The 14,318-nt window shown below is 39.8% G+C and overlaps 1 protein-coding gene and 1 non-coding gene across 3 annotated transcripts in view; both read right to left on the bottom strand.

Moving 5' to 3' along the window:
• LOC105493830 (N-acetylglucosamine-1-phosphate transferase subunits alpha and beta) overlaps positions 1–14,318 on the bottom strand; it is an 87,707-nt gene that overhangs the window by 50,130 nt on the left and 23,259 nt on the right. For both annotated transcript variants that reach the window (XM_011761759.3, XM_071071238.1), the window contains exon 2: positions 3,349–3,434. In XM_011761759.3, the coding sequence (XP_011760061.2) occupies positions 3,349–3,434 (86 nt within the window). The remainder of the gene's footprint in view (positions 1–3,348; positions 3,435–14,318) is intronic.
• On the bottom strand, positions 3,078–3,184 carry LOC112428903 (U6 spliceosomal RNA). Its single transcript, XR_003020966.2, has one exon. It is a non-coding gene; the product is annotated as a U6 spliceosomal RNA (small nuclear RNA).

Genomic DNA, 14,318 nt, shown 5'->3' with positions numbered 1-14,318 from the left:
TAAAAACTGCTTAAGTGATGTTTTTAAAAGAAAAGGTTAAAGGAGAGAATTACATCTTAAGTTTTCCTGTAAAAGTAATCATCTGCTATTAAATATTTTTAATATATCATATATATTTAGCTGATTAAAACATAATATACTGTATGTATTACATGATCAATGTAACTTTGGTGAAACTGACAAATGGAAAGAGATTGTGTGATCTGCATGAGGTCAATGAGTCAGTTGTTTTCCTATTAGACATGGTCACACTCTAAATCTTTCATTCTAACCACTAGGTCACTATCTTGGTTCACAGATGAGAAGGAATGCTTTATCTTAGAGCTGAAAACTAAGACTAAGTCACCCATGACTCAGAACCAAAGCAGCGATGACACTGACACAACTTTCATTTTAATCACTGTTAAGTGAATATTAAAGCCACTTAACAGTCCCTTAGTTCTACATTCTATAAAGTAGGTGAGAAAACAGAGAACTTAAATAGTATTTTGTGTCTTATTTATTTATTTATTTTTTTGAGATAGTCTCGCTCTGTCACCCAGGCTGGAGTGCCGTGGTACCATCCCAGTTCACTGCAACCTCTGCATCCCAGGTTCAACCAATTCTCCCTGCCTCAGCCTCCCAAGTAGCTGGGATTATAGGCACTCACCACCGCCTGGGCTTATTTTTATATTTTTGGTAGAGACGGGGTTTCACTATGTTGGCCAGACTGGTGTTGAACTCCTGACCTCAAGTGATGTGCCCACCTTGGCCTCCCAAAGTGCTATGACTATAGGCATGAGCCACCACGCCTGGCCTTAAATAGTATTTTAGAACCAAACACTTGGAAGAGATTGTAATCTTAATCTAACAGATCTTAATCTAATATCTACATTTTATGGATGACAAAATTGAGCCCCAGATAGACGTAAAGACCCACAATAAGTAGCAGTGGATAGTTTACATATTCACTTTTACTGACATATGGAATGGGATTTTTTTCATTCAGAGCAAACAACCTTAAAAAGATTTACACTGGCCAGGCATGGTGGCTCACGCCTCTAATCTTAACACTTTGGGAGGCTTAGGTAAGAGGATCACTTGAAGTCAGGAGTTTGAGACCAGCCTGGGCAATACAGCAAGACCCTATCTCTATTAAAATAAATAATTTTTTTAAAATAAAAAAAAATTGTAGAGAAACTAGCAAAATAACGAAAATATATGAATGTTATGGTATTTTAAAATATATTAGACCATGTGAAATGTTATTTATGATCCATTTATTTGTCACCATCAAAATGAGGAAATTTTGAATTATGCCTACATAAAAATCAAACTATATTTTAGTACAACCTCTAAACTTTAGAAAGAGAACAAGAGTGTTTGATTAAAACTGCTGACCTCAAAATCTGCATTTTCTAATAAGCTAGTTTTCTTTCTAAAAGTTTGAAGCAGCTGTGCATGGTGACTCATCCCTTTAATCCCAGCACTTTGGGAGGTCAAGATGGGAGATTGCTTGAGTCCAGGAGTTTGAGACCTGCCTGGGCAACACAGTAAGATCTCATCTCTAAAAATAAATAAGTAATGAATTAATTTTTAAAATTAATTTTAAAAATTTTAAAAAGGTTTGAAGCTCCTTCGGGGCAGAGATCTATGTATCTGTAAACCATCTGCACGTGGCACAGCATAAAGCACAAATCAATAAATATCGGATTTTAAAAAGTTAATCAATTTAGAACTTTCCTTAGGGAAATTAACTTGTTAAAGTGAAAATTATATTTCATTAAAAATCCTTTACTGCAGTAGTTTTCACAGTGGGGGCACCAGACCAGCAACTTTGGTATCACCAGGAAGTTCGGTAGAAGTGCAGATTCTCAGAACCCCTCTGAGACCTACAGACACAGAAACTCTGGGCTGGGAAGTAACTGTTATTTTCTTAAGCCTTCCACTGAAAGTTAAAGTTTCAGAACTGCTATATTAAGGAATGATCCTCAAACTTTTACTGTTTGGTCCCTTAAAATTAAAAAATTCTTATGGACCCCAAAGTGCTTTAGTTTGTAAGGTTATAATTATCCATATTTGCCATATTTGAAAATAAAACTGAAACATTTTAAAAATACTTAATTCGTTTTAAAATGACAATAGGCCAAGAGCGGTGGTTCACGCCTATAACCTCAGCACTTTCGGAAGCTGAGGTGGGTGGATCACCTGAGGTCAGGAGTTTGAGACCAGCCTTGCCAACATGGCGAAACTCTGTCTCTACTAAAAATACAAAAATTAGCTGTGTGTGGTGGCACACACCTGTAATCCCAGCTACTCGGGAGGCTGAGGCAGGAGAATCACTTGAACCCAGGAGGTGCAGACTGCAGTAAGCCGAAATTACGCCACTGCACTCCAGCCTGGGAAAGAGTGCAACTCCATCTCCCAAAAAAGATAAGATGAGATAAGATAAGATAAGGTAAGATAAGATAAGATAGCATCTTTTATAATGAAATGGCTACATTTTCTAAAACAAACCAAAAAAATAGTGAGAAGACAGAAACAAAATCAGAAAGGACTTGTGTGATTCATTTTATCTGCAAAAAGGGAAGGAGGGTGTTGAAAAAAAATTGCTTCCATTCTGAGGCCTGTCTTGCCAAGAGGAAAAAAAAATCCCCAAAGGCAAGAAATGGTGAAGGCTGCATTCCAGAATGGCGGCACTAAGAAGCTTGGCCTTCCAAGAGAAAGACCCACACTATAAGGTATAAGGCTGTTTGCTCCTCCCTCACAGATAAGCAGCAACACGTGACCAACGGAGTGGGGTTCAGGCCCAGTGGTTACTGGGGAGTGGTCTCAGTTCACAGGATGTTGTCAACAGAATTCTGGCCAGGGCTCAGAAACTGGCTGTGTAGTAGCCACCTGGTTTCATCATCCTACAGGGGAATGAAATTCCCTTTACCTCACAGACCTGGGGAGACAGAAAATGCAATCATGCAATTTAAGATACCCAATAAACTATTAAGTGGGATTACTCTCTGAGAATCAGATTTTTCACCCACCAAGTGCGGTGAACACACTTTCTTCAGATGGGCATATTATGTTTTCTTTCCTTATTTTAAAAAAAGATTTTATGGAATACTTCATGAATTGGTGTGTCACCCTTGCACAGGGGCCACACTAATCTTCTCTGTATCATTCCTTTTTTTTTTTTTTTTATATATATATAGTATATGCGCTGCTGAAGTGAACACACCAGATGGGCATACTCTTGAGTAAGTTAAACCATATCTATAACTCAGAAAGACCACTTAAACTGTCATATTTACAGGATGGCAATTTATGACTCATGATTTAGGTCCAAATAATAGATTTCTCCAAAATAGATCTCACCGATTCTGAAAGGACTTTCCAGCAATATTGTCTCTATAGGAATCAAACAGAACGTGGTATTGATCTCGGCTCCATTCCAGAACCACCTAGAACAAAAAAAGAAACAGCGTTTTCTTCGCATCGAAGACTGAGAGTATATAACTTTCATTAAATTTTAATTTCATTAGAATTGCTAGAGAAATGGGTAAAGCAATCAAAATTCATGTATTCACTTACTGCCTACCACACACATTGTGTTATATCCAGGTGAATAAGCTACAGTTCCTGACACGGACAAACTAAAAGACTTAGTGTCTCACCATGCTTGGAATGGGGTAGCAGAATCAAAGAGGTTTAAATGGATGTGGTATTTGAAATGGGTCTTGAAGAATGAGTTCACCAGGTAGGGAAAAAAGGACTGGGCCAGCCAGTTAGAAAAGCATGCTCGAAGGCTGAAAAGCAGCAAGGGCAAATTGTTTTAGGGCAACTGAGTGGCTGGCTTTGTCCAGAAGACAGGTAGATAACTGTTGAGAAATGGGTCTAGGAAAGAAAGCTGGGCCCTAAGCGTGACGTGCCCTCTGTGTCTTGGGAGCACTGAAGGATTTTAAGGCAGTTACTAGAATCCCTCTAAAGTTTAAGACTCTTCCCAGAGCATTTACAAACACAAGCAGAAACAGAAGGGACCGTCTGGGCACGGTGGCTCACGCCTGTAATCCTAGCACTTTGGAAGGCTGAGGAGGGTGGATTCCTGAGCTCAGGAGTTAGAGATCAGCCCGGACAATATGGTGAAACCCTGTCTCTACTAATATACAAAAAATTAGCTGGGCATGGTGGCGTGCGCCTTTAATCCCAGCTACTCGGGAGGCTGAGACAGAAGAATTGCTTGAACCTGGGAGACACAGGTTGCAATGAGCCAAGATCATGCCACTGCACTCCAGCCTGGGCAACACAGTGAGACTCCACCTCAAAAAACCAAAAAACCAAGAAACAGAAGGGACTGACAAGATATGGGAGGATAACGACCTTATTACCTGTGAGGTTTCGGCTAATGACCTTGCTAAATAGGTCAGGAGAAAATGGAAAGCTTTAGATAGAAGTTCCCTCATGTTTGCACCCTAAATCTATAAACCTACCCACACATATATCCCATTTTCTTTTTCATTCCTCTTACCATAGAGGAAGTGTCCCTCCACCTTGCAGACATCCAATCTCTATTTGCTCTGGATCTCATCAACTTGTGTGTTCTCAAGACCCTGCCTCTCTTTTCCTTTCAACAGGATTATTCCCATTGGCACGCGAACATGTTCCCGTACCTTGGGAACACCTTCCCTGCACTCCATATCCATTCCAGTGAGTCCCTCTACCCCACATTTTCTGTCCCTTTCAAGGTAATCTCCTGCCTTCCCATTCACCCTTCAGCTCAATCCAGTATCACTCATGCTCTCGCCATTTTCGTGGCCTTACCAACGCCCCCACATTGTCGGGGCATTGGTAATGTTGTTGGCGCTGTTAATATTGCAGCGAGCTCATGTGCTGCGAGTATCTGTAGTGACACTAATTATCTCCATGTGAGCAGTCTGTCTCTCTAGTAAATTGCATGTTGTGGTAAAAAGTGATCTCTTATCTTTCTTACGTATTTTTCATATTTAAGGCAATACCGTAAACTGTGAAGAACACCATGGGACTCAGAAAGTGCCACTAGCGCTAATGGAAGTGCTCCCAAGAAGCAGAGGAAAGTCATGACATTACAAGAAAAAGTTGAATGGTTTGATATGCACCATAAATTGAGGTCTGCAGCAGTGGTTGCTGGCCATTTCAAGACAAATGAATTTAGCTAAGAATCACTGTGAAGCTGTCACTGACAGCTCGAAAAAACTGCATTTTTTGCTAAATGCCTTTTTATCTTGTATTGAAAATGCGCTTTAACGTGGGTCCAGAATTGCTATAAGAAACACATTCCTATAGACTAACATAATGCAAGAAAAAGCAAAGTTGTTAGATGACAACTTAAAGCAAAAGGACAATAAGGGTCTAAAGCAGGAGAATGTAATGCCAGCAAAGAACGATTTGATCATTTTAAAAAGAGATTTGGCTTAAAAATGTCAAGATAACCGGAGAAGCACCTTCTGCAGACAAAAAGGCAGCAGATCAGTTCCCAAAGAAAATCACTGATGAGAAAGGATATCTACCTGAACACGTTTTTAATACTGATGAAATTTAATTATGGGAAAAATGTGACAAAGAACATTTATTAGTAACGAAGAGAAGCAAGCATCAGGATTTAAAGCAGGAAGGGAAGGGACAGGCTGACTCTACTGTTTTGTGCAAATGCTGTCAGGCTTTCCTTATCTGTAATGCTGCTAACCCCCAAGGCTTGATGGAAAAAGATTAACACCAAGTCAGTGTTTTGGTTGTACAACAAGAAGACCTGAATAAGAGCTCTTTTACTGGACTAGTTCCTTCGACACATTGTCTCTGAAGTCAGGAAGTACCTTGCCAGTAAGGTACTGCCTTTTAAAGTCCTTTTGATTGGACAATGCCCATGGCCACCCAGAACCCCATGAGTTCAACACTGAAGGCACTGAAGCGGTCTACCTGCCCTAAAACACAGCATCTCTCTAATCAGCCTCTAGATTTGGGGTAGGGGGGTAAGTGGAAGGGCATAAAGATCTTTAATGCTCATTATGGTACTCTATGGAAAGAACTGTCAACACCGTGGAAGAGAACCCCAATAGAACTTTTGGTTTTGGTTTTGTTCTGACATGTTTCCACACACTTGCACGTGTACTTTAGTTTGTGGAACCCTGGTCCAAACCCCAAACATTCCCTGACAGGGCTTATAGGGTTCTTACTTTGTTCTTGGGAGATGAATGAGAAGCCGAAAAAAGCATGTAATCATAGTCCCCCTCCTGGGACCCCTGCCAGCTAGCTACATGTTCAAAAATTATGGTCTTTGGCCAGGTGTGGTGGCTCACACCTGTAGTCCTAGCACTTTGGGAGGCTGAGTTGGGAGGACTATCTGAGCCCAGGAGCTCAAGACCAGCCTGGGCAACACAGTAAGACCTCGTCTCTATTTTTTCCGTTATAAAAAATTTTTTAATTAAAAAAAATTATGATCTTCTCTTGTGAACAGTTTTAAATCAATGGATAGAGAACATCAAAACTAATTTGGATGGCCATCCTGGAGATCTTTTGAGTCCACAAACTTGTCTTTCTTAGAACAAAATCAGGGCCAGGCGTGGTGGCTCAGGCCTGTAATCCCAGCACTTTGGGAGGCCATGGAGGCAGGATCACTTGAGGTCAGGAGTTTGAGATCAGCCTAACCAACATGGTGAAACCCCATTACTAAAAATACAAAAACAAAAATCAGCCAGGCATGGTGGCAGGTGCCTGTAATCCCAGTTACTTGGGCGCCTAAGGCAGGAGAATCGCTTGAACCTGGGAGGCGGAGGTTGTAGTAAGCTGAGATGGTGCCACTGCACTCTAACCTGGGCGACAGAGTGAGGCTCCATCTCAAAAGAAAAAAACAATACAAGACAGCAGTCTTATAATTAAAAATCTGAGTGGGAGGCATACTTTAATTGGTACCTTGAAGCTTCTAAGCACACTCAGGGTCCTAAAATTGCCTCTCTACAACACAGAATCTCAAAATTAATTAAGATAAACAGTTAAGAAAAAACAAGGACCAGGTGGCTGACGCCTATAAAGTCAGCACTTTCAGAGGCTGAGGTGGGAGAATCACTTGAGGCCAGGAGTTCAAGACCAGCCTGGGTAACATAGTGAGACCTCATCTCTACAAAAAAATTAAAAATTGGCCAGGCATGGTGGCACACACCTGTAGTCCCAGCTACTCAGGAGGCTGAGTCTGGAGTATTATTTGAGCCCAAGAGGTGGAGGCTGCAGTAAGCCATGACTGCATCACTGCACTCCAGTCTAGGTGACAGAATGAGACCCTGTCTCAAAAAAAAAAAAAAAAAAAAGGCCAGATATAGTGGCTCACACCTTTAATCCCAGCATTTTGGGAGGCAGAGGTAGGTGGATCACTTGAGCCCAGGAGCTCGAGACCAGCATGGGTAACATGGCAAAACCCTGTCTCTACAACACCAAAAAATTAGCCAGGCGTGGTGGCACGCACCTGTAGTCACAGCTACCTGGGAGGCTGAGGCAGGAGAATTGCTTGAGCCCAGAAGGTGGAGGCTGCAGTGAGCATTTATTACTGTGCCACAGTGCTCTAGCCTGGGTGACAGAAGGAGACCCTGTCTCAAAAGAAAAAAAAAAAAAAAGCTGGAAAAAAATTAAAAAAAGAACAAGGCCTTAAGGACCCAAACTCTTTCCTCTCTGGAACAGATGAGACTTCCCCTTCCTTCTTTTCTCTCTGTTCTCCTCTCTTTTTCTGGTCTGCCAAAATCTGTCCCTTTAAAGTTAAAGGAGGCTGCATGAAGGAAAAAAATAAAAATAAAACAATTCAATTAAACTAGCCTGAGTGTGGTAGCTCATTCTGTAATTCCAGCACTTTGCAAGGCCAAGAAGTTGGGCATTCGAGACCAGCTGGGGCAACATAGTAAGACCTTGTCTTTACAGAAAAAAAAAAAAAATTTTTAATGAGCCAGGCATGGTGGCGCACACCTGGAGTCCAGCTACTCAGGAGGCCAAGGCTGGAGGATGGCTTGAAGTCAGGAGTTCATGGCCAGCCTGGGCAACATACAGAGATCCTGTCTCTAAAAAAAAAAAAAAAAAAAAAAAACCAACAAATCAATTAGCCAGGCATGGTGCATGTCTGTAGTCTCAGCTACTTGGGAGGGTAAGGTGGGAGAATCACTTTAGCCCAAGAGTTGGAGGCTGAAGTGAGCCATGATTGTAATACAACACTTGAGCCCAGATGACAGAGCAAGACCCTGTCTCTTAAAAAAAAAAAAAGAGAGAGAGAGAGGAAAGAAAGAAGAAGAAAGAAATGAAAATTAAACTCATTGACAATTCCTCTAGACTCCAAATTTCTTTTGTTCTTTGGAGCAAGGCTGAACTTCATGCCACTGCCAGGGAACTTCCAGAGGTTACTGGGGATCCTCATCAATTTGCTGATTAATTCAACATAGTAACTTAGGGTTATCAGCCAGGGTTTCTCACCCACAACAGGTGGTTCACATTCTCCTCAGTGAAGGTCAGGCACAACACTGGATGGTCAAGGCTCACTGGCATGATCCTGAGGGGGATTTAGACAAAAAACACCCCTAAAGACTATGGATAGGCCGGGCGCGGTGGCTCAAGCCTGTAATCCCAGCACTTTGGGAGGCCGAGACGGGCGGATCACGAGGTCAGGAGATCGAGACCATCCTGGCTAACACAATGAAACCCCGTCTCCACTAAAAATACAAAAAAATTAGCCGGGCGTGGTGGCGGCGCCTGTAGTCCCAGCTACTCGGGAGGCTGAGGCAGGAGAATGGTGGGAACCCAGGAGGCGGAGCTTGCAGTGAGCCGAGATCGCGCCACTGCACTCCAGCCTGGGCGACAGAGCGAGACTCCGCCTCAAAAAAAAAAAAAAAAAAAAAAAAAGACTATGGATAGAGTCGAAGGTATAGAAGAAAAAAACAAAACAAAACAAAACAAAAAAACACTCCACAAGTCTATTCTCGAGGCTCTTCCTAAAGCCTTACCCTGGAAAAATCTCCAGGCCTACGCCCAAGAACCTTATGTACAACTATTACAGTACGCTCCAGGTTGTATTTAAAGAAAATGTTGAATCTATTCAAGTAGCCTTTTATTCCATGTTAGTGAACAGCCTTTCTTGAGAACTCTCCCAGCTTGTCAAAAGGGCCCGAACAGAATGGGAAACTATGCCCACTTCTGATCTAGTTAATTTGGCAAATCAGCTTGCCAGCACCCTTGAGGACAATACTAAAAAGAAAACCACTAAAATCCTTAATCTCCACTTACAGCAGATGGAGACTCCCAGACATAACACTATGAGGAGACCTCCTGGGCTACGCCACTTCTGTAAGAAGCCAGGACTCAAAAAGGTGCTGAAAAAGATGGAATCTCTCAACAACTTTAATGAATCTCCAGGGAATTAGGCTGAGTTAAAAAAAAAAAAAAAGTCTCAAAAGTCTAGCAAGTGGACTCAGAAAGTGATACCGCAAAGACTGGCACTTTAACATGCCAAGAAGCCTTAGAAGCTGCCTTAGAATCAAGGTCCCTCTAACCTTGTCTTCCCTCCAACAAGGGAAAAAGAAAAGATAAATGTACCATGTTCCTAGATTACAAAAGTCTCCCTAGTTTCTGAAAACAAAATTTGTTTTGCAATGAAGCACTAAAAGAAAGACTAAGATATATTAAAGACATTTTAAGCTTTATCTTTTCTATTAAACCTCTTCCTCCTATGATATTAATCAGGAAGTAAAATCTGCTGATCACCAGCAGCATTTCTAATCACATTTGATTAAAGACACCCGTTTTCTCAATGCAAAGTGGCTTAGTGCAATAAAGCACAATTTTAAAAAATCAGGAGCTCAATGGTTAACACAGGGATGATTTCTTCTCTTCACATAAAGGAAATGATTCAAACCAAAAATGGATGACCACTATTTAGTCAAACATTAATTAAACTCAGACACTTTTCGACACCATGCCTACCCTCTTTGGATCCTCCACAGCAACAGACAACACAACATAACAGATTTTTTTAAGGAAGATAAAATGGAAATCAGGGCTTTGTCCTCAAGGAGCTGACATCCCTGTTGAGGATTAATCATTTATTTGCATGAAATGATGTAGGACTACTGTATAGCTTTTAAATGAGTACAGATTAAAATATAACAAACACTATTAGACAAAAGGGATAATCATGAGAGACTTTTCCATGGAGAGAGAGCTGAAATTTTTATGGAAATAAGGGAGTGGAGAAAAAGGAAGGATTTGTTTGCCACTTGGGGAGTAGGGAAGAAAATTGTATTAGAAGTCAGAATTAAGAATACTGGCCAGGCATGGTGGCTCATGCCTGTAATCCCAGCACTTTGGGAGGCCAAGGCAGGAGGATTGCTTGAGCCTGGAAGTTCAAGACCAGTCTGGGCAATATAGTAAGACCTTGTCTCTATTTAAAAAAAAAAAAAAAAAAAACTAAAAAGTTAGCCAAGCGTTGTGGCACTCACTGGCAGGAGAATTGCTTGAGCCCAGGAGCCAGAGGTTGCGGTGAACCAAGATCACTGGGTGACAGTGAGACTGTCTCAAAAAACCAAAACAAACAAAGTATTGCTTTGTGCTCTGACAATGCACTGTACTATATAAAAGTCATATCTAAAAGAAAACAAAAAGAACCCTTAGCAATCACACTTGGCTAAAAAGAAAAGAGAGAGAAAAAAAAAGGCACCAACGAACTACCAAAAATACTTTCAAAAAGTATTCAAACCGACTTTCTGAATATATCCAGGTTGCTTGTTTCATTGCTCAGAGTTTTCAGAATCACCAAATTCTACAGGAAGAACTTTAAATCCAGTGCCCTACTCTGCAGCCAATGTTTGAGTTGTTGTTACAACGTCCTGACAAATAGTTATTCTACCTATGAGAGTAGACCTGTGCTGTCCAATATGGTATCTGGCCACAAGTCATTATTTAAAATGTAAACTAAATAATATAAGAGATTCACTACTTTAATCACCTAGCCACATTTCAAGTACTCAACAGCCACATGCAGTTAGTGGTCACCATAACGGGCCAAACAGAAATAGAGATTTTGGTCACAGCACTAAGTTTGATTAGTGCTGCAGCTATTCAAACCTTAAAGACTGTCACAAAAGTACGCAAGGTGGCAATTCAGAACAACTGGACCTAAGCTCCAGTTTTGTGATTTTAGACAAGTCAATTTAACCCTAAATTTCAGTTTTAAAATTTAAATAATACTATCTTATCCCCCTAAGGAGTTGTTAGAAAATTCAAGTGAGCTGATATATTAATACATTAAAATATTCTGGCAACTACAAAGTACTATAGGATGTATAAGATATTAAAATTATGATACAATACTGAATTTATTACACCCCACAAGGGGCTCACAGACTACTGAGGAGACAAATATGAAGCAAATAATTAAAATACATCACGTGAAAAAAATACAACCAACATATGAACAAAAAAAATGGTTTAACTTGGTATAGACTTTTAGTATAATTAGTAAACCAGAAGCCAAACTAGTCAAATTAATATTTTCAAATCTTATTTTTGCAAAATTGTCATAAAAAAGTTTACTGAAATGAAGTTTTGCACGATATCGGTTTGTGAAACTCATTGTATTTACCTCCACTAACAAATGAATTTTATCTCTTACTGTTACCTAGATATTTTTAAAATACACCAAGAAGAGGTCTTATAAAAAACGGATTTGAAATGCTAGAAAGTCATAAAAGGTGAAAAGAATGTTTTTGTTTTTGTTTTGAGACAGGGTCTTGCTCTGTCACCCAGGCTGGAGTGCAGTGGCGTCATCAAGGTTCACTGCAGCCTTGATGTACTGAGCCTAGGCTCAAGCGATCCTCCTATCTCAGTCTCCTGAGCAGCCGGGACTATAGGTGCACATCACTATGCCTGGCTAATTTTTGGATTTTTTTGTAGAGACAGGGTTTCACCACATTGCCCAGGTTGGTCTCAAACTCCTGGGCTCAAGCAATCTGCCTGCTTCTGCCTCCAAAAATGCTGGGATTCAGGCCTGAGCCAGGCCAAGAATGTTATTTTTTTTTTAAAAAATAGCTGCCAGGACATTTTAAAAACTTGCCCCTTTCTTGAGGAGCAATTGGCAGTATGTACCAAAGAAACAAAGAAATAAATGTTCATGCCTATTTATCTGGTTAATTCCACTACAAGAAACACATGCCAAGGAAATTATCATAGATCCACCCAAAGGCTTCTGTATGATAATCACCATTATTACTGATAAAAATAAAAATTAAATGATCTAATGTTTAGATCATTAAACATGATCTAAAACTTAAACAGGAAATTGAGTAAATAATTATGGTACATTCATATAAATATGATAAAGCTATTAAAAATCACATTTTCAAACAATCATTTAAAACACAGTAACTTAATTATCTCAGTCAATAAATATTATGTGGCATCATTCTAGACACAGCAATGACCAAAACAAAGTTTCTTCCTTTGTGGAGCATTACAAAGTAGTCAAGGGATAAAGTGTTTGATAAAATATTATACTAAAAAAGCAACAATCAAAACTATCAGTCTGGAGCTTGACATCACGAAATGGTGGAACAGGCTGCTACAATTTTTCTTTCCCCATGTAAACATAGACAAGCCAAAACTGCCAGAATAATAACAAAAAACAAAAAGACAAATACTGTATGATTCCATTATATAAAACATCCAGAACAGGCAAATCCATAGAAACAGAAAGTAGATTAGAGGCAACCAGGAGCTAAAGGAAGAGATGAATGAGGAATTTAATGGTTACAAAGTTCCTGTTTGGGGCTATGAAAAAGTTTTCGAAATAGACAGTGGTGATGGTTGCACAACTTTGTATATGTAACTAACGCCACTGAGTTATACAACTAAAAATAGCTAAAATGGCAAATTTTATGTTATATATGTTTAACCACAATAATTTAAAAGAAAAGTAAATCACTACAATACCCTCCCTGCTAAAAAAATAAAGGAGCATTATGAACAACTCTATCTCCACGGATATTATAATTTGTATGAAATGGACCAACTCCTTGAAACATACGATCCAAAACTCGAAAAAGAAAAGGTCATCTGAATAGCGCTGTATCTGTAAAAAATTTTGAATCAATAATTAATAAACTTCCAAAATAGAAAGCCCCAAACCCAGATGGCTTCACTGGTGAATTTTACCAAACATTTAAGGGGAAAAAAATGATACCACTCCTCTACAATCTCTTCTAGAAAACAGAAGCAGAGGGAACACTTCCTAATTCATTCTGAGGGCACAATTACCCTAATACCAAAACAAGGCAAAGACATTACAAGAAAGGAAACTTATAAACCAATCTCTCATGAACACAGATATGAAAACCCTCAATAAAATATTATCAAAATTGGCCAGGCACGGAGGCTCACGCCTGTAATCCCAGCACTTTGGGAGGCTGAGGCGGGTGGATCACAAGGTCAGGAGATCGAGACCACGGTGAAACCCCGTCTCTACTAAAAATACAAAAAATTAGCCGGGCGCAATGGCGGGCGCCTGTAGTCCCAGCTACTCAGGAGGCTGAGGCAGGAGAATGGCGTGAACCCAGGAGGCGGAGCTTGCAGCGAGCCGAGATCGCGCCACTGCACTCCAGCCTGGGTGACAGAGTGAGACTCCGTCTCAAAAAAAAAAAAAAAAAAAAAAAAATTATCAAATCAAATCCAACAATATATAAAAAGAATTATTTACCACAACCAAGTGGGATTCATCCCAGGTATACAAGCCTGGTTTAACAATCAAAAATCAATTAATAAAATCCTTCACATCAACAAGGTAAAAAAGAAAAATTGTATGACCATACCAATAGATGCAGAAAAAGCATTTGACAATCCAACATTAATTTATGATAAAAGCTTTCAGCAAACTAGGAATACAGGAGAACGTCCTCAATTTGATAAAGAACATCCACAAAAAAAGTTTCACCTAATATTATACTTAGTGATGAGAAACTACATGCTTTCCTCCTAAAACCAGGAACAAGACAAGAGTGGATTCCTCCCCCCATCACCATTCTTATTCAAAATGGTACCTGAAGTCCTAGCTGATGCAGTAACACAAAAAAAGGAAATAAAAGGTAAACAGATTGAGAAGGATGAAATAAAACTGTCTTGGTTTGAGTAGAAGAAAAAAAATAAAACTGTCTTTGTTCACAGATGACATGATTGTCTATGTAGAAAATCACAAAGAATCAACAACAAAAAAAATCTGAAACAAATAAGCAAATATAGTAAGACTGCAGGATTCAAAGTTAACGTACAGGGCCAGCACGGTGGCTCACACCTGTAAT

This window comes from Macaca nemestrina, chromosome 10 (genome assembly GCF_043159975.1).
Source record: "Macaca nemestrina isolate mMacNem1 chromosome 10, mMacNem.hap1, whole genome shotgun sequence".
In the NCBI taxonomy this organism is placed as follows: domain Eukaryota; kingdom Metazoa; phylum Chordata; class Mammalia; order Primates; family Cercopithecidae; genus Macaca; species Macaca nemestrina.
This window is presented reverse-complemented; position numbering and strand designations above follow the sequence as displayed.